The following is a 19,307-nucleotide window of genomic DNA, read 5'->3' as shown; positions in this document are numbered from 1 at the left end:
AAGATAAATTGTCTTTCTTTAAATAGGCTGCTAAGTGTATGTAAAAAGAACACAGTTCTATTTGGATTTTTTGAATAAAGTGAAGCATTTGAGATAGACAGTAAGTAGCCATATCATACTGAAAGTTATAAAATACCAGTTTCTAAAGCAATGTATTCTTAATGCTTCTTAAAAATATTTAATTAAAAATTGATGAAATACATCACTGTATGGTTCAGATGCCAAAAAGTATAGAAACATATACTGCGAGAAGTCACCCTCCCCACACAGGATATATTATATATCCTGCGTGGGGATATAATTATATTAACATAATTAATAGTGATTTTTTTTTCCCTCACCAATGTATGCTTCCAGAGATATTTGTTCCTATATTGCAAAACCATCTACTTTGAACACTGTTCTGTATCTTGCTTTTTTTCTGTTTAATGTATCATGGAGATTTTTCCATAGTGGCATTACCAGCTGTCTGTAATGGATCTTTGACTTGTTTCCAGTCTTTTGCTATTACGAATAATGTTAGAAATGAATGACTGGAGGAGACCTTCCTTATTTCACCAGTGTGCTAGGGTATTTATGGAATAAGTGCCTAGAGGGGAATTGAGCTTGTATGCATTTATAATTGTGGTAGATATTGGCAATCTGCTTGATACAAAGCAGTGATTTTGAACCAGTTCAGTTCAGTCGCTCAGTCATGTCCAACTCTTTGCAATCCCATGAACTACGGCATGCGACTATTGCAGCATTCTAACTATTGTTTCTTGACCTGCATACAGATTTCTCAGGAGGCAGGTCAAGTGGTCTGGTATTCCCATCTCTTTAAGAATTTTGCACAGTTTGTTGTGATTCACACAGTCAAAAGCTTTGGCATCGTCAATAAAGCAGAAGTAGATGGTTTGAACCAGGGGCAGTTTAATTTCCCAGGGAGTCATTCGGCAGTGTCTGGAGATACTTTTGGTTGCCACAATTTGGGGATAGTCTGTGTTCCTGGTGTGTTTGAGACCTGATTTCAGTGAACTCTTCAGATCCATTGTTCATTTTCCCATGAGTAAACATGCTCTTTGTTCATCAGATACATTTCAAATACCTTTTTTTTTCTGTTGGTCTTTTGATTTTTGAATGGCAAAAACACTATCAACATTTTAAAAAGCGTATTGTATGTGGTAGATTGAGTTTTAGTTGGAAATGCCTTCCCTAGTTACCAGTTATTCAAGGATTCTGCCATCTTGAGGTGGGAAGGCATTTTATTCTTTGATCTTTGATGTATTTGGATTATTATTAATAATTTAGTATAAGTTATAAATGCAACTTATTTTTTTCCAGATCCCCACTTAATGATACTAATACCATTTAATAATCATCCATCTTTTTCTACTGGTTTAAAATACCATGGTCACATACAGGCTTCTCATATGTTTTTAATTCTATAATATGTTTTAATAGAATTATTATCCTGAAGAGATATCTCTACTCCTGTGTTCATTGCAGCATTATACACAATAGCCAAGATGTGGAAACAACCTATCTGGGAGCAACCTAAGTGTTCGTCTACAGATTTATGGACATAGAAGGTGTGGTTCTTTACACAGTGGAATATTATTCAGCAATTATAAAGAAGGAAGTCCTGCCATTTGCAACAACATGGATGAAACTATGCAATAAACCAAAAAAAGACAGATAGTATGTGGTGGCACTTACATATGTAGTCAAAAACAGAAACTCAAAAGACAAAGCTGATTTCATAAAAACAGAAAATGCAATGGGGCTTTCCAGGGACTTGGGGAAGGGAGAAATGAGATCAGAAGATACAAACTTTAAGTTATAAGATAAATTCTTATAAGCTAATGTATACCATAGTGACTACAAGTGTGCTAAGTCGCTTCAGTTTTGTCCGACTCTTTGCGACCCTGTGGACTGTAGCCTGCCAGGCTCCTCTGTCCATGGGATTCTCCAGGCAAAAATATTGGAGTGGGTTGCCATCTCCTCCTCCAGGGGATCTTTTTGATCCAGGGATTGTAGCTGTGTCTCTTATGTCTCCTGTATTGGCAGGTGGGTTCTTTACCAGTAGTGTCACCAGTTAATAATACAATATTCTTGAAATTGGCTGAGAGTGGATCTTACATACACACTAAAAATTAGTTAACTGTATGAAGTGGTGCATGTGTTTATTTTCTTGATCTTAGTAATCATTCTGCTGTGTTTAGTTTTAATTCAGTTGCTTAGTCGTGTCCGACTGTTTGAGACCCCATGGACTGCAGCACACCAGGCCTCCCTGTCTAACCCACTCCAGTATTCTTGCCTGGGAGATCCCATGGGCAAAGGAGCCTGGAAGGCCACAGTCCATAGGGGTCTCAAAGAGTGGGACATAACTGAGCGATTAACACTTTCACTTTTCCGTATAATCTCTTTTACATTTTATCTTATGAGTACTTTGCACATAAGGTTCATGCCTTCTGTTTATTCCTTTGTTTTATTTCCTAACTTGATTTATAAGTGGAGTCTTACATTTTATAGTCAATTGTTTGTATATATGAAAGCTTATTTTCTATTTACTAATTTGTACTGTCACCATTTCAGGTTTTTATTGTTTGTGTTTCTTTTTAAATTGATTTTTCCAATTATATAACCATTATGTACAAAGGGTAATATTTTTTCCCTCCTTTTCAAATTATGCTTCTTATTTCTTTGTAATCTATTTGGATTTGCATAAGCTCTGGAACAATATTAGGTAATAATAATGATAAAAGGTATTGTGGTAGAGTAGTTTTTGTGGAAATTTCTTCTATTTTAAGACAAATGCTTCCTTATTTCATTTTTAAACTTGAGACTAACTTTTGATAGATTGAAATGGATAATTTTTTTTCATATTGGAAATACTTAACTATCTTTTTAGAGAGTTTTCGTCAGTAGTGGATATAAATATGCTAAATGCCTTTTCAGCATCATTGATATGACACTATGACTCTTTTTCATCTTAAATCCATTAGAATGAGTTATATGAGTAGATCTTCCCATCTTTAGCCATCCTTTCATTGCTGGGATAAAACCCCCAGGGTTAAGGAGTATTAGTTTTTAATATTCAGTATTTTTTCTGACAGGTTTATCATGTTCATTCTGATAGCTATGAGACAAAAAACCAGCACTATGGAAGAAGCTTAACAAAAGAAACTCTAAAGGATGGTAAGGATTGAGAAACCATACTTCAGTGCTTTTTATTACTATAGAATTAATCAGAATAATTCTAAAGTGATTTCAGTTTTAGTTCTTCTTTGGTGTTGTGATTCAATTCTCAATACTGTCTTAACATATATACTTTTAAAATATGTATGGCCAAGATATTATAAAAGCAATGATAACAGATTTCCAGATATAATGTTCTGTTAAAGTTTATTATTAACTGTATCCAGGATGAGGAAGAAGTTGAGTAGTGTAAATAGTTGAAAAAATGTTTATGCTTACAAAATACTCATCTACGATGTTTGATATTTGCCTTGGTATACTTAACCAATAGCAAGATAACATTCAAATTGGCTCTATATTAAAATATTTCTCAGGCCAATATGAATATATTTTTTTAGCAGTTTTTATCCCAAAGTAGGGGAACAGCAAAAATCAAATTCCATGAATTCCCAAATATGATAAAATATGCATAAATAATTTTAAAAGAGGCTTAATATGATAGGTTAAAACATTAAGTCTCAGTATTGAATAACATACTTAACTTGGACTACTGCTAGTCTCCAAAGTGAGCTCACCTTTTGTGAAAGGCTGGTTTAATTAGTATTGTTGAGAGCATAAAAAATTAAGTACAGTTATGATTTGGTATTTTGGTAATGGACTGTTGTCATAATTGAAAATGGTTATGCTTTGACTCTAGGTTCTAGATTAGTTCATGATTCTAACAAACATATAGTCTTACTATAAAATTCCTCATAATAGCAAATGAAGCAAATCTTGGAATCCTATTCCTTAAGAGAATATATATAGAGGGCACTAAACTAGTAGTCTACCTGTAGTAAATTTTTTGTCTAAATAAGGTATTTTGCTTTACTTAAGTGTCGTTTGTATGTTTTCTAATAAGAATGTCTTCACCAGAAATTAAGTTGAGCTCCAAGATTCTGTGTTTAACTGGAATTCTTATCTGTTCACTTAATTGCAGGGGCTGATGGGAGAAAGTTTAAGAGTTGTATCTAAGATGAAAGTACTTCCCAAGTGATGGTTATTTCATAATTTCATTATAATCCTAGTATTTTCCTTTTTATAGGAGTCTCCCATTTTTTTCATAATGGATTCTGCTTAAGAAGAGATGCTATTGCTGCCAGTATTCAGAAGATTGAGAAAATTCTCCAGTGGTTTGAAAGCCAAAAGCAGCTTAACTTTTATGCAAGTTCATTACTGTTTGTTTATGAAGGTTCATCTCAGCCAACTACTACAAAATTGAATGACAGGACTTTGGCAGAAAAGTTTTTGTCCAAAGGTCAGCTCTCAGACACAGATGTACTGGAGTACAATAATAACTTTCATGTGTTAAATTCTACAGCGAATGGAAAAATAGAAGCTTCAGTGGGTAAAAGCTTGTCCAAAATGTATGCTTGTCACAGAAAAATGTATTCAAAAAAGCATCACAGTCAGACTTCATTGAAAGTTGAAAATATAGAGCAAGACAATGGGTGGAAAAGCATGTCACAGGAGCGTTTAAATGGAAATGTACTTTCCCAACTGGAAAAAGTTTTCTGCCATCTTCCCACTGGTTGTCAAGAGACTGCAGAAGTAGAAGTGAGAATGATAGACTTTGCTCATGTGTTCCCTAGCAACACAGTAGATGAGGGATATGTTTATGGGCTGAAGCATTTAATTACTGTACTGCAGAGCATATTAGACAATTGAATCTTTTACTGCAGTCTTTTTAAAGGGGTGGGGCAATCATAATGAAGAGCAGCAGTTAATAACTCTGCACTTGTAATGCTGTGTAAAAAATTTGTATTGTGAGTCTACATTTTGTCTTTATACTTTTGGTAGAAGAGTTAACTTTTTTATAATCTTAACTCAGGAAAACTAATTATTTGTTCATTAGAAAACTATAAAGAGTAAAGAAACTTAGGAATGTTATGCAGGGAATGTGGTGGTACGTGGCTTAAATGTCTGTTGGCTCAAGCAAAATGCAAACCATTATTCAATCATAATGAGTTTAGTTTGTTTTCTGTAGCCATTTATCATGAAACCTCTGTCTACCCGGACATAGTGAGCCATATCTATAACTCATTACATTATTAGAATACTTTAAAAAATGTAGAAAGCATAGGCTGATATCCTTAGTATTGCTATGTATGAAGTTATTAAAACTGGAGAAAATTCTACAGAAAAAAGTTACTCTTTAGGTTTTGTATTAAAAGTTCAAACCAGCATATCAAAAGGTGCTTCTTAGTAAAATGATTTAGGATTATTGCATTCCAAAAGCACATTTTTTTCCTTTCATTTTCACTTATATACATAATTCACGAAAAAGATCATTGAAATGGATAAAAACAACAACAACAAAAGTCTTGAAATTAAGGGCACTTATTAGTCTTGCCAGGGTTAGGGAAAAGAGAAGATATTTGCAACGAACAAAATATTTTTCTTTTAAAATGTTTAATTTATGGGAAAATTGGAATATGTATTTACTACATTGTAACAAGTATTTATAAACCATAAAGTACCTTGCCTTTTACTCTGTAGCTTCAAAAAGATGGATGATTGAAGCTCTTTTTGTTTCCCCTTTAAATAACTCATTTTGAGGTTTTTCTTTTATAATTCATGTGTTTATATGTCCCCTTTTAGTTAAGCAGTGGTGTTGACTGTATGTTGCTAAAAAGTGTTTCTCAGAATTCTAATAAGCAGTTAAGGACAAAATTCAGTTGTCAAAAATACCATGTATAAATTAGTACGTCATACAGAGCTTGGTGCATATCTAAATTCATGCTTCTGTTTCATTCTTACTCAAAACAGTTTTATATCATATTCAAGAGAGTGATTATAATTTAATTTCATGAAAGGGGCAGTGCTAATTTTCTTGGAAAAAGTAGATCTGTAAGTATTATCTCTGTTTCACATTCACCACCTTAAAAAAAACTAGTTATTATCAGAAACATTTAAAACTTTGAAATTAAATTTGCAAAAATGTTAAATGTTTGTTTTCATTGAACTTTGATTTACCAGAAAAAGGTCTTAAGTAGTTAACAGTCTTGTCATATTCTTGGAAGTTGTTTTAGAGTTGTGAACTGTTAGACTCTTCCCTTTCCTTCCCCCTCAGAATTAAAATACCCTTTTTTAGTGTGAAGGAAAATATCACAGTTTTATCTCACCTTCCCAACCCTCTCTCTGAATGTGCTTTTGCAATCATCTGAGCACAGAGAAGTATGAAATTAATTCTATGCTTAGTAACTTTATTAAGCTTGTATACCTTTAAAATTCACATGCATTTATTATAGCAAAATTTGATTATTTTATATTTTTTATTTGGGGTCAATGTAGGTATTTTCCGTAAGGACTTCATATGTTTGCCTATTGCCTAAATGGGTATTGCTATAGCTTTTGAATTTTTGTTTTGCTTTTTTCATCCTACAATGTGGACTTTTGTTGTTGTTGTTACTTGGATAGTGATTCAGTAGATCTTAAGCTCAGATAATTAAACACTATTTTGAATCTTACCAAGATACTTTTTAGTATGGGATAGTATCAACCTATTACAATGAATTAATAAATTTAAGTATTATCATATTTTTGTGCATTTTAGCTCAATAAAATGTGAATCTATTGTTCCAGATTTTCTTTATGCATATTTAGAAATAATGGATTTGTAAAATCAGTGTCTTACCTTTTTGATAGATAATGTTTTGTTTCCATAAAACCAGAAATACTTTTATCTTTTGTTCTTCAGGGAAGGGATTCACATTTTATTCTGTTTACATTTTTTTTTTTAATCACTGTCATTCACTGCCTATTTGGTGTTACTTTATAAGTAAGCTTACATGTAAGAGAACAAGTATTGGTTTGCGTTTATCTACATGTGATTATTTTATTGTCTAGTCCAGTCATATAACGTTATGCTGAAATTTACCACTGTGGGGATGAAAGATCACTAGTCACCAAGCATATTTAAACATTTAAATGTTTAAGAAATAATAATAAGGATATAGTTTGGGTTAATAGGATTACCATAGTTTCTTCTCCCTAGGAATCAAAAATAATGATTTTTGTGTATTTCTTATGAAATGCACTCATGAAAAAGACTTTAATTATGGATAGTGAATAATACATTTCTCTAATAAAAATTTAAATTGTATAATAGTTTTATAATAAAGTATTTACAGTAATCAGTATTTTAATATGGATGAAAGTCGCATAGATTCAGATAAATTTAAAATTGATGATAAATGCTAAATATTTTATCTAAATAGTTTTTCAAGAAACAGTTGTGAAAATGTGTGTATTAAATGACTCTAAACTGGAGCATGTGGTATTTTCAACTCCGTATTCATTATTTGTTTAATATGTCTAGAAATTGTACTTACTGTGCCTCTCTACACTACAATTTGCTGTTGTGGGGCTTTAGATTGTGTTCAACTGAATATGATCTTTTTTTGTGATTTTAATTGAGTATAATTTACTGTTTTATGATTTCCAAGATGATCTTCATATCTCTGTACCATATATATATGTATATATATATCAAACTTATAATGTAGCTTAAGATAAAATTAATTTTCAGAGATATTTCAGTTGCAGTTTTCTTATTTCATGCAACTGAAAACACTTTTGTTTCTAGGATTTGGAATATTAAAGAACATGTAGGATGAAAAAAAATGGTAGAACAATGAAAAAATTTTATTTGTGAAATTATAGAAATTTTGTCCACTATTTTAAGGCATTGTCATCATTTCAGTACCATCTGCCCTTAGTAGTTTGGCATTTGATACTGTAAAACTTGATTTGCTTTAAAAATTGTTTACAGTGCTTTGTAATAATCTTCCTTATCCAGTGCCTTTAACCTTGATTTGATATATTTGTAGCCTTGGTTATCCTTCCTTACATCCTGTAATATCTTCATAGCCTACACTTAAATTAAAAAAAAAAAAAAGTCAATTTGGTCAAGTGAAGAAGTAGCAATTATCTGCCAATGCTTTGGGAAAATAAGTAATGTTGTCTATGGAGGCCAGGCATCTTAGTTCATCCAGAAATATAAATGGGACAAACATTTTTAACCCCTGAATATATAGTTGTGATCCAATCAGACAAAGCCCTGACATTTCCAGCATTCTGTCTAGATTGACTGGGTTCAGGGCTAAATGAAAATAGAGATATGGAGAAATGCTTATTTAAAGGTAATAGTTAACTAACATTCAACTTCATGGAAAGATAAGTAATTGAGTTGAGATGAAGCAACTAACAATATGTTAGAGGTTAAAAATAATAGTTTGCAGCATTGTAACCTCTATTTGACATTTGAGTTCAGCTGTAATTATTGATAGCATTAAAAGGCCTTAATTTTTCTTGCTGGTAAAGGTACGTGTACTTAGACTGGTCATTTAGAGTAGTGTTTTAACATAGTATTACTGTGAAAAACATTCCATTACAAATTCACAAGCAAATTACTGCACATTTAAAAAATTGTACTTTTCAATTTACTGCAAGTATTTTAGACCTCTGACTTCAAATCATAGGTATTTTAATTTGGCAATGAATATGAAATTACTTTTTGATTTAAATGGTAATATTACTAAAATGCTTATTAATATTTTAGGAAGGTTGGAATCTCCATGTTTTTGGATTTAATATTTAAATTCTTATTAATTATTTTGATAGTATTTAGTAAGAGGAAATAGTACCCATGCAATTAAACAAATTAGAATATACTGTAAAGAATTTTTTTTTAAATGTTGAAATTTGTCATCACTGGGGTTAAATTTTGGCCTGGTATTCACTTAAAATATACATTAACACATTTAATTATGAAATAAAATAGTCTTAAGTATGATATATGATGCACCTATATATAAATGAAAATGGCGTGCACAAAGACACTTTACTGTGGGAACTGAACTGGAAGATTTATGAAAGCATGTGAAATTGCACCTAAAATCGTGTTGTTAGTGACTATGCTAACTTTATTGTACTTGATGAATGAATGTATTTAGTCTAGTCAAAGTTACTTTGGTTTAAATGTCTAAACAATGTTTTTTTTAAAAAGTGTAATTTGTACTATTGATGAGGGGGGTATTCTTGGACTGCAGGGGTCATTGTCAATGTGTGATTTGTGTTTTTATAGAGTCATCTAATGTGATATACCAATTTTTATATAAGTCATATTTAGGTAATTCTATAACTGTATATTTGACCACCTATTAAAATGTTTTGCATTGGAGCTTTTTTCATTAATTGTGATAGCTTACAGACTCCTGGTAGTTTGAAAATAACTTACTCATTCACCAAATATTTGAGTACATGTTATATACCAAAAACTGTAGGAATCATTGGGGAGTCAAAGATGATTAAGACAAAATATTAATAGATAGAAGCATATGCATTGGAAATGAAAAAGTATGTAGAATATTTTGTATTAATATTTTTTTCTATCATAGTCTGAAATCTTTGGAATCAGCCTAGTAGGAGAAATAGACTATAAGAGAAAAATATTGACTTAACTGTGAAAATATATACTATAATTTAAAACTTCAGAAACAGATTAGATATTTTTGCATGTATTTGAAACTTCATGAGTCACTTAGTGACCAAGTTTTTTTTTTTTTTTTTCTTTCATTCATTAATTACAGAGAGCACAATCCAACGTCTATCTACCCTGTATCATGCACTGTATTTGGCCTTGGAGATTCTAAAAAGTTGAATAAGGGATCTAGTACTTGCCGTCAAGATATGCACTGTCTGATAGAAGAAAAATATATAAATGTGGGGAAAATGTTATTGAGGATATGATGCATACTTATCAATATCCAGCAGAGATGGAGAAGGGGAATCAGTTCTGATGGCATGTAAGAGGGTGAACACTTCACAGCAATTGTGAGTCAAAGCTCTCAAAGGTTGTGTGGCATTACTCATGCCTGCTGCTGTGCACTGTAGGGAGGAGCAGTGCTGTGTGAAGTACACTCCTTCAGTATCTTTGGGATTGGTTTCAGGAGCCCCCACGGATACCAAATCCACAGGTCAAGCCCCTCATATAAAATGGCTAGTACAGTCAGCAGTCTATATTCATGGGTTTCAAATCCATAGATACAGAGGGCCTGCAAACCATATCTAAGTGGACACACCCAATTGAAACCTACCGTCTTTTTAAGACAGGCTCTTTAAGGAAGAAAAAAAAAAAAAAGACTGCCTGCCTAACCACTGAAAACAATAGGGAATTGCACTGCCATGGTCTCCAAGTTATGGCTAAGTATACGAATTAAATAGAGCCTGAAATGAAATAATAAATGAAAATAATAGTAGTATAATTAAGAGTGAAAAGTAATCACTTGGAGATTTTTTTTAAAAATGCAGATTCTGATTCAACATGTTTGGATGGGATTTGTGATATTCCTGATTTGTGGACCACACTGAATAGCAAGGTTTTCAAAATTTTTTTTTTGTGGAAGACAGAGTGTATAGTGGAACTTGATCCAAGGAATAGAGCCATTTGAAAGCTAGGAGAGTGCTGGGAAAGAAAATGGTTTACAATGTGAGAAAATAGAGTCAACAAGAGTTCAAGGTAATGGTCATTCTGTTAGGCCATTAAACCTTCCTTTTGCAACAGATCTTAAGAAATCTTTAATCAAATCATAGACATTCATTTTCTGTTATTTGCATGTGAATGTTGACTAATTTGCCAACTGAAGAAAACATCCTATATATGCTTGATAATTATGTTGTACTTGCCATCTAACAACATCTAGAAGTGCTTTAGGCATAAATGACATGGTATCATTGGCTTAGATACTCTGAAATAGTCAGATCTGTGTGTTTCTAAGAGAAGTTAGTTAAAATTGTTATTTAAGTTAATGTAATTTGACAAACTGCCTTGGGATGGGCAGAAAAAAAGTGATGAATGTGGAAGAACCATGTGGACATGTTAGTCTATGGGAGAATAAAAGAGTATCACCTCACACATTTTGAAGAATATGAATTTAAGTTAAATATATAGGCTTAACTTACAGATTATAGAGCTTGGATCCAGTTCAAAGAGTATCTTTGTTGTAAATTTGTTTAGAAGCTATAATATAACTTTAAGTTCTCATCCATCTTAACTTCCATTTTTCACTCTAGTATGGTTGACTCTAACCCACTGTGGTTTGAGCAAGCTCCGGGAGTTGGTGATGGACAGAGAAGCCTGGTGTGCTGCAGTCCAAGGGGTTGCAAAGAGTCAGACACGACTGAGCTGAACTAAACTGAACTGAACTCACCTAGGTTATGCCAGAGGCAGAGAGGACAGTCTAAGTTGCAGTAGCCTGACTAACCTGTCAGCAATTATTGCTGCAAACACCCCAAAATGTAAGTGGCATAAACAACCAACCATCTTTTATTATTTGTATGGATCTGCAAGTTAATTGAGTCATTCTGCTAATCTTGGCTGGACTTGGGCATCTACAATCAGCTGGCAGGTTGGCTGAGTGGGGCCTAGTGAGGATGGGTTGTGAGCTAGTCCAGTCAGGCGAGTCCAGGCATTTTCTCTTAATAGTAGTTTGGGGTCCAAGAGAAGATTGCTAAATCCTGAGTCGGTAAGGGAGGAAAGACATGCCAGTAGGCCACAGTGCAATCAACAGCATGCTCTAATCTCAGACCAGCTCACATGGGGCCCCAGAAAATCAAGTCGTATCATGTCATTAATGGTCCAAGGTTTTTATCAGGAAGAAGTATTAGATCAGGTTCAGTTCAGTTCAGTTGTGCAGTTATCTCTGACACTTTGCAACCCATTGGACTACAGCATGCCAGGCCTCCCTGTCTGTCACCAACTCCCAGAGTTTACTCACTCATGTCTATTCAGTCAGTGATGCCATCCAACCATTTCATCCTCTGTCGTCCCCTTCTCCTGCCTTTAATCTTTCCCAGTATCAGGGTCTTTTCCAATGAGTCAGTTCTTCACATCAGGTAGCCAAAGTATTGGAGTTTCAGTATCAGTCCTTCCAATGAATATTCAGGACTGATTTCCTTTAGGATGGACTGGTTTGATCTCCTTGCAGTCCAAGGGACTCTCAAGAGTCTTCTCCAACACCACAGTTCAAAAGCATCAATTCTTCAGTGCTCAGCTTTCTTTATAGTCCAGCTCTCACATCCATACATGACTACTGGAAAAACCATAGCTTTGACTAGATGGACTTTTGTTGGCAAAGTAATGTCTGTGCTTTTTACTGTGCTGTCTAGGTTGGTCATAACTTTTCTTCCAAAGAGCAAGCACTTTTTAATTTCATGGCTGCAGTCACAATCTGCAGTGATTTTGAAGCCCCCCCAAAAAAAGTCTGTCACTGTTTCCACTGTTACCCCATCTACTTGCCATGAAGTGATGGGACCAGATGCCATGATCTTAGTTTTCTGAATGTTGAGTTACAAGCCAACTTTTTCACTCTCCTCTTTCACTTTCATCAAGAGGCTCTTTAGTTCTTCTTCGCTTTCTGACATAAGGGTGGTATCATCTGCATACCTGAGGTTATTGATACTTCTCCTCTGTCAATCTTGATTCCAGCTTGTGCTTCATTGAGCCTAGTGTTTCTTATGATGTACTCTGCATATTGGTTAAATAAGCAGGGTGAAAATATACAGCTTTGACATACTCCTTTCCCTATTTGGAACCAGTCTGTTGTTCCATGTCTAGTTCTAACTGTTCAGTCTGTTGTTCCATGTCTGGTTCTAACTGTTACTTCTTGACCTGCATACAGATTTCTCAAGAGGCAGGTTAGGTAGTCTGGTATTCCCATCTCTTTTAAGAATTTTCCACAGTTTGTTGCAATCCACACAGTCAAAGGCTTTGGCATAGTCAATAAAGCAGAAATAGATGATTTTCTGGAACTCTTTTGCTTTTTTGATGACCCAGTGGATCTCGGCAATTTGATCTCTTGTTCCTCTGCCTTTTCTAAATTCAGCTTGAACATCTGGAAGTTCACAGTTCACTACTGTTGAAGCCTGGCTTGGAGGATTTTGAACATTACTAGCTTGTGAGATGAGTGCAATTGTATGGTAGCTTGATCATCCTTTGGCATTGCCTTTTCTTTGAGATTGGAATGATAACTGACCTTTTCCAGTCCTGTGGCTACTGCTGAGTTTCCCAAATTTGCTGACATATTGAGTGCAGCACTACCATAGCATCATCTTTTAGGATTGAAATAGCTCAATTGGATTCCACCATCTCCACTAGCTTTATTCCTATTGATGCTTCCTAAGGCCCACTTGACTTCGCATTCCAGGATGTCTGGCTCTAGGTGAGTGATCACACCGTCGTGGTTATCTGGATGATGAAGATCTTTTTTGTACAGTTCTGTTATATTCTTGCCACCCTTTCTTAGTATCTTCTGCTTCTGTTAGGTCCATACCATTTCTGTCCTTTATTGTGCCCATCTTTGCATGAAATGTTCCATGGAATCTCTAATTTTCTTGAAGAGATCTCTAGTCTTTCCCGTTCTATTGTTTTCCTCCATTTCTTTGCATTGATTACTGAGGAAGGCTTTCTTATCTCTCTGTGCTATTCTTTGTAACTCTGCATTCAGATGGGTATATCTTTCCTTTTCTCCTTTGCCTTTTGCTTGTCTTTTTTTTCACAGCTATTTGTAAGGCCTCCACAGACAACCGTTTTGCCTTTTTGCATTTCTTTTTCTTGGGGATGGTCTTGATCACTGCCTCTTGTACAATGTCACGAACCTCCATCCATAATTCTTCAGGCACTCTTTTGTCTATCAGATCTAATCCCTTGAATCTATTTATCACTTCCACTGTATAATTTTAAGGGATTTAAGTCATACCTGAATGGTCTACTGGTTTTCCCTACTTTGTTCAGTTTAAGTCTAAATTTGGCAATAAGGAATTCATGATCTGAGCCATGGTCAGCTCCCAGTCTTGTTTTTGCTGACTGTATAAAGCTTCTCCATCTTTGGCTCCAAATAATAGAATCAATCTGATTTCTGTATTGACCATCTGGTGATGTCCATGTGTAGAGTCTTCTCTTGTGTTGTTGGAAGGGGGTGTTTGCTATGACCATTGCATTCTCTGGCAAAACTATTAGCCTTTGCCCTGCTTTATTCTGTACTCCAAGGCCAAATTTGCCTGTTACTCCAGGTGTTTCTTGACTTCCTACTTTTGCATTCCAGTCCCTTAATGAAAAGGACATCTTTTCTGGGTGTTAGTTCTAGAAGGTCTTGTAGGTCTTCATAGAAACGTTCAACTTCAGCTTCTTCAGCATTACTGGTAGGGGCATAGACTTGGATTACTGTGATATTGAATGGTTTGCCTTGGAAACATACAGAGATCATTGTATCGTTTTTGAGATTGCATCCAAGTACTGCATTTCGGACTCTTGTTGACTATGATACCTACTCCATTTCTTCTATTGGATTCTTGCCCACAGTATAGATATAATGGTCATTTGAGTTAAATTCACCCATTCCAGTCCATTGTATTTCACTGATTCCTGAAATGTCGATGTTCACTCTTGCCATCTCCTGTTTGACCACTTCCAATTTGCCTTGATTCATGGACCTAGCAGTCCAGGTTCCTATGCAATATTGCTTTTATAGCATCAGACTTTACTTCCATCACCAGTCACATCCACAACTGGGTGCTATTTTTGCTTTGTTTCCATCTCTTCATTCTTTTTGGAGTTATTTCTCCAGTGTCTCCAGTAGCATGTCGGGTACCTACTGACCTGGGGAATTCATCTTTCAGTGTCCTATCGTTTTGTCTTTTCACGCTGTTCATGGGGTTCTCAAGGCAGGAATACTGAAGTAGTTTGCCATTCCTTTCTCCAGTGCACCACGTTTTGTCAGAACTCTCTACCATGACTGTCCATATTGTGTGGCCCTACACAGCATGGCTCATAGTTTCATTGAGTTAGACAAGGCTGTGGTCCATGTGATCAGATTGGTTAGTTTTCTGTGCATGGTTTTCCATGTGTCTGCCCTCTGATGGAGAAGGATAAGAGGCTTATGGAAGCTTCCTGATGAGGGAGACTGAGGGAGAAACTGGGTGTTGTTCTGATGGGCGGGGCTATGCTTAGCAAATCTTTAATCCAATTTTCTGTTGATGGGCGGGGCTATGTTCCCTCCCTATTATTTGACCTGAGGCCAAACTATGGTGGAGGTAAAGGTCCCATGCAGGCACTGTTGCATTCAGTGTCCCCTACCCTGCAGCAGGCCTCAGCCGACCCATGCCTCTGCCAGAGACTCCTGGACACTCATGGGCAAGTCTGGGTCAGTCTCTTGTAGGATGACTGGTCCTTTCTCCTGGGTCCTGGTGTGCACAGGGTTTTATTTGTGCCCTCCAATAATCTGTTTTTCAGTCCTGTGTAAGTTCTCATGACTCTGTGGTGGATTAATGGTGACCTCCAAGAGGGCTTATGCCATACCCAGGTCTACTGCACCCAGAGCCCCTGCCCCTGCAGCAGCCCACTGCTGACTATACCTCATTAGGAGAGACTCAAACATAGTTCTGACCCAGTCTCTCTGGGGTCTCTGGGTCCTGGTGTGCACAAGGTTTGTTTGACCCTCTGAGCATCTCTGCTGGTATGGGGTTTGATTCTAGACGTGATTTTGCCCCTCCTACCATCTTGCTGGGGCTTCTCTTTTGCCGTTGGATGTGGGCTGTCTCCTCAAAGTCATTCCAGTGCTGCCTAGCTGCTGCTCCTGCTGCGGTGCTGCGCAGCAAGTTTTAAATATGCAATACATCAAATACCCAATGGATATATTATTATTAGTTATAGTCACCATGCTGTACATTATATCCCCATGAATGACTTACTTTATGGCTGGAAGTTTGTACTTTCTGAAGTACAGAAAGGTTTTCTGTAATTTCTCCCCATATAAAAGTATTTCTCCCCATATAAAAGCTGACTTAAAACTCAACATTCAAGAAATGAAGATCATGGCATCCGGTTCCATCACTTCATGGCAAATGATGGGGAGAATGTGGAAACAGTAACAGTTTTCTTGGGCTCCAAAATCACTGTGGCTGGTGACTGCAGCCATGAAATTAAAAGACGTTTGCTCCTTGGAAGGAGAGCTGACAAATCTAGGCAGTGTTATTAAAAAAGAAGATCACTTTGCCAACGAAGGTCCATCTAGTCAAAGATATGGTGTTTCTAGTAGTCATGTATGGATGTGAGAGTTGGATCATAAAGAAAGCTGAGCACTGAAGAATTGATTCTTTCAAACTGTGGTGCTGGAGAAGACTCTTGAGAGTCCTTTGGACAGCAAGGAGATCAAATCAGTCAATCCTAAAGGAAATCAACCCTGAATATGCATTAGAAGGACTGATGCAAAAGCTGAAGGTCCAATCTTTTGGCCACCTGATGCTGGGAATGATTGAAGGCAAAAGAAGAAGGGAGAGACAGAGGCTGAGATGGTTAGATGGCATCACTGATTCAATGGACATGAGTTTGAGCAAACTCCAGGAGATAGTGAAGGACAGGGAAGCCTGGCATTCTGCAGTTCATGGGGTCGAAAGAGTCAGAGATGACTTAGTGACTGAACAACAGCCCATTTTGCACCCCTGATCCTCCAACTATGGTAATCACCAATCTGTTCTTTGTGTCTATGAGTTCTTTTTTTTTTTTTAATCCACATATAAGTAGGTTCCAAAGATCCTACTGAAGGATCATGACTGAAGTGACTTAGCACAGTAACATAAGTAGGATCAGGTGATGTTTGTTTTCTCGCTCTCTTTTTTTTTTTTTTCCAGCCAGTATAATGCCTGCAAGGTCCACTATGAGCAACATGGAGGTACTCTGCATGGAAAGAAGATGTTGAAAAGGCCAAAACTAAATACTGGATTGTTTCTGTTTGAGAGTACTACCTAACACAGGAAAAGAATTTAAATATATCCTTAATTACACTGATTCAGATTATATACCTGAATTAAAAATGTTAACTTGTAGCTGACCAAAAAGTTTTTTATGAATATATAGACAAAGTATACATAAATTTCAAGATGTGCCATGTATGGAAATGTTTATTTTAGCTTTTTTCCTCTTTGAACTATTTTATTGAAGTACAATTCAAGCTGGTTTAGCAAAAATTTATGATTTAAATTTGTAAGCCATCACCACAGTCCAATTTGGGAACTTTTTCGTCAAGCCCCAGATTTCCTTTAAGCATATTGCACTTTTTTCACCGTTCTTAACAGGACCGAGAGAAGAAACACACACACACACACACACACACGCGCGCGCGCGCGCGTCTCACTTTTAAGGGAAAAGAAAAATTACCTAGTACCACCTAGTGGTTTTTGAGTAGATAGCAAGTTGATATCTGAGTTCCTGAAATCCTGAGATTCATGTTTCCTTGTTTTCTTCCGTGAGATCACTAAATCAGCTATAAATATTTATTGTTTATGAATGAAATTCAATTTGAAAGTATATACAAAATTATCTAAAACCATTACTAGATAAATTTTAAATGCTTAATTAAAAATTAATGGCATTCTTCAAATGAAATTTTACTTGAAGTCTCAATATGTTTAGCTGATAAGTGCTTCACAACTGAAGCAGGGATGGGGACTGCTTGTTCCCCTACTTGATGAAACTAATTTTATAAATACAAGACATACACAAAAAATAAAAAAGAGTGATTGGGTACTGGGAAATGAATAAATTCTTCCTCTTGGTCTTATTTCTGTCTCGCGTGTGTATTTATAGGTGAACACTTTTATTTTTAAAGGTGAATATCAAATTTTTAAAATATTGCAAAAATATCCAGCAAAGTCTGTGAAAGATAGTAATTTTCCATTACTTCCCCCTTCTGGATTCTTCCCTATTGGTGGCAGTAAATACATCACTCACAGGCTAGGACTGAAGGCAGTAGCTAACTCAAGGAGCCCCTGACTCAGCCTCACAGCTTGACTTTTTTGCTGGAGACCTCACATGTTACCTCAGTTCATTGGAGCTCCGTGACCCAAAATTAATTAAATTGTGATCAACAGTGTAATATTTGTCTGGTGAAATGCACATAATTCTTACAACATTCCTAAAAAACAGTACCTTTTTCCAGAAATATGTTTCAGAGAAACAATAATTTCAGTTATATAATTAGAAATGTCAAATTGAATAATAACAATAATTACCTAACATAGGTTCCAGTTCTGCCTTAACTCTTACTGTTTGTATGATCTTGGGCAAGTCACTTGACCTCCTTTTGCTGAATATCTCTCAACTAAAAGCTGGAGATAATAAACAATGCATGTATACCATATAGTAAGAACACAATGAATGTTAGATATCATTGCTATTGTTTTACTATTAGTATTATTTTCTTAGACTGGTGTATGAGGGATGGCTTAACCTGTGACTGTAGAAGAAATCTGATCACACCACTTCCATAGGTATAAATACAAAATTAACAGTATGGGAATGGTAGGGCTCAGGTGCTGACCTTGGTTCTGAAACCACCATCACTCAAGAGGGCAAGATTGTTGTGAAACCTTAGGATATTGGTGATTTCTAAGTGACGGGAAATGTGTACACACACACACACACACAGGGGGGAAAGTGTGAGGAAGAGAGAAAAGCATAGCTCTGGAGAATTTGCTAGGTTGATGAGTGGGAAAAAAAAATGGTGCTTCATATTTTCAAATTTCATTGCTTGCTATCATGAAGACAGAAATAAATACCTTGCTTTTGGCAGAAAGCTATGGGCAGGTATGTAGGGGGTAGTTTACATATTTCTTCCCTTGAACTATCATTGTATTTCCTTGTCACACTAAGTAATTGCTTTGAGATTAGTATTTAATCACTAAGCTGTAAGTCCCCTGAGGGCAGAGACTGGGTCTTGTGCACCCTGATGAGAACAAAGAATAATGCCTGTTTCTTAGTCAGCTCAAGCTACCTTAACAAAATACCATAAACCAAGTGGCTTAAATAAAAATAATTTTTTTCCTCACAACTCTGGAGGCTAGAAATGTGAAATCATGGTGTCAGCCTGGTTGACCCTCTTGCTGTGTCCTGATACAGTAGAAAGAGAGAATGAGAGAGACAGAGTCCTCTGGTGGCTCTTCTTATAAAGATACAAAGCCTATCACTGGGGCTCTAACCTTATGACCTCATCTAACCCTAATTACCTCCCAAAGGCCCCACCTCCAAACAC

The 19,307-nt window shown here is 35.7% G+C and overlaps 1 protein-coding gene across 3 annotated transcripts in view; it reads left to right on the top strand.

Moving 5' to 3' along the window:
- The window catches only part of IPMK (inositol polyphosphate multikinase), a 54,391-nt gene extending 44,988 nt beyond the window's left edge, over nucleotides 1–9,403 (top strand). For all 3 annotated transcript variants that reach the window (XM_005895851.2, XM_070363364.1, XM_070363363.1), the window contains exons 5-6: nucleotides 3,099–3,180; nucleotides 4,265–9,403. In XM_005895851.2, the coding sequence (XP_005895913.1) occupies nucleotides 3,099–3,180; nucleotides 4,265–4,887 (705 nt within the window). In that variant the 3' untranslated portion in view covers nucleotides 4,888–9,403. The remainder of the gene's footprint in view (nucleotides 1–3,098; nucleotides 3,181–4,264) is intronic.
- Nucleotides 9,404–19,307: the final 9,904 nt, after the last annotated feature.

The sequence above is a fragment of the Bos mutus genome, chromosome 26 (assembly GCF_027580195.1).
Source record: "Bos mutus isolate GX-2022 chromosome 26, NWIPB_WYAK_1.1, whole genome shotgun sequence".
Taxonomy (NCBI): domain Eukaryota; kingdom Metazoa; phylum Chordata; class Mammalia; order Artiodactyla; family Bovidae; genus Bos; species Bos mutus.
The sequence above is the reverse complement of the archived record's forward strand: the minus strand, read 5'-3'. Positions and strand labels throughout refer to the sequence as shown.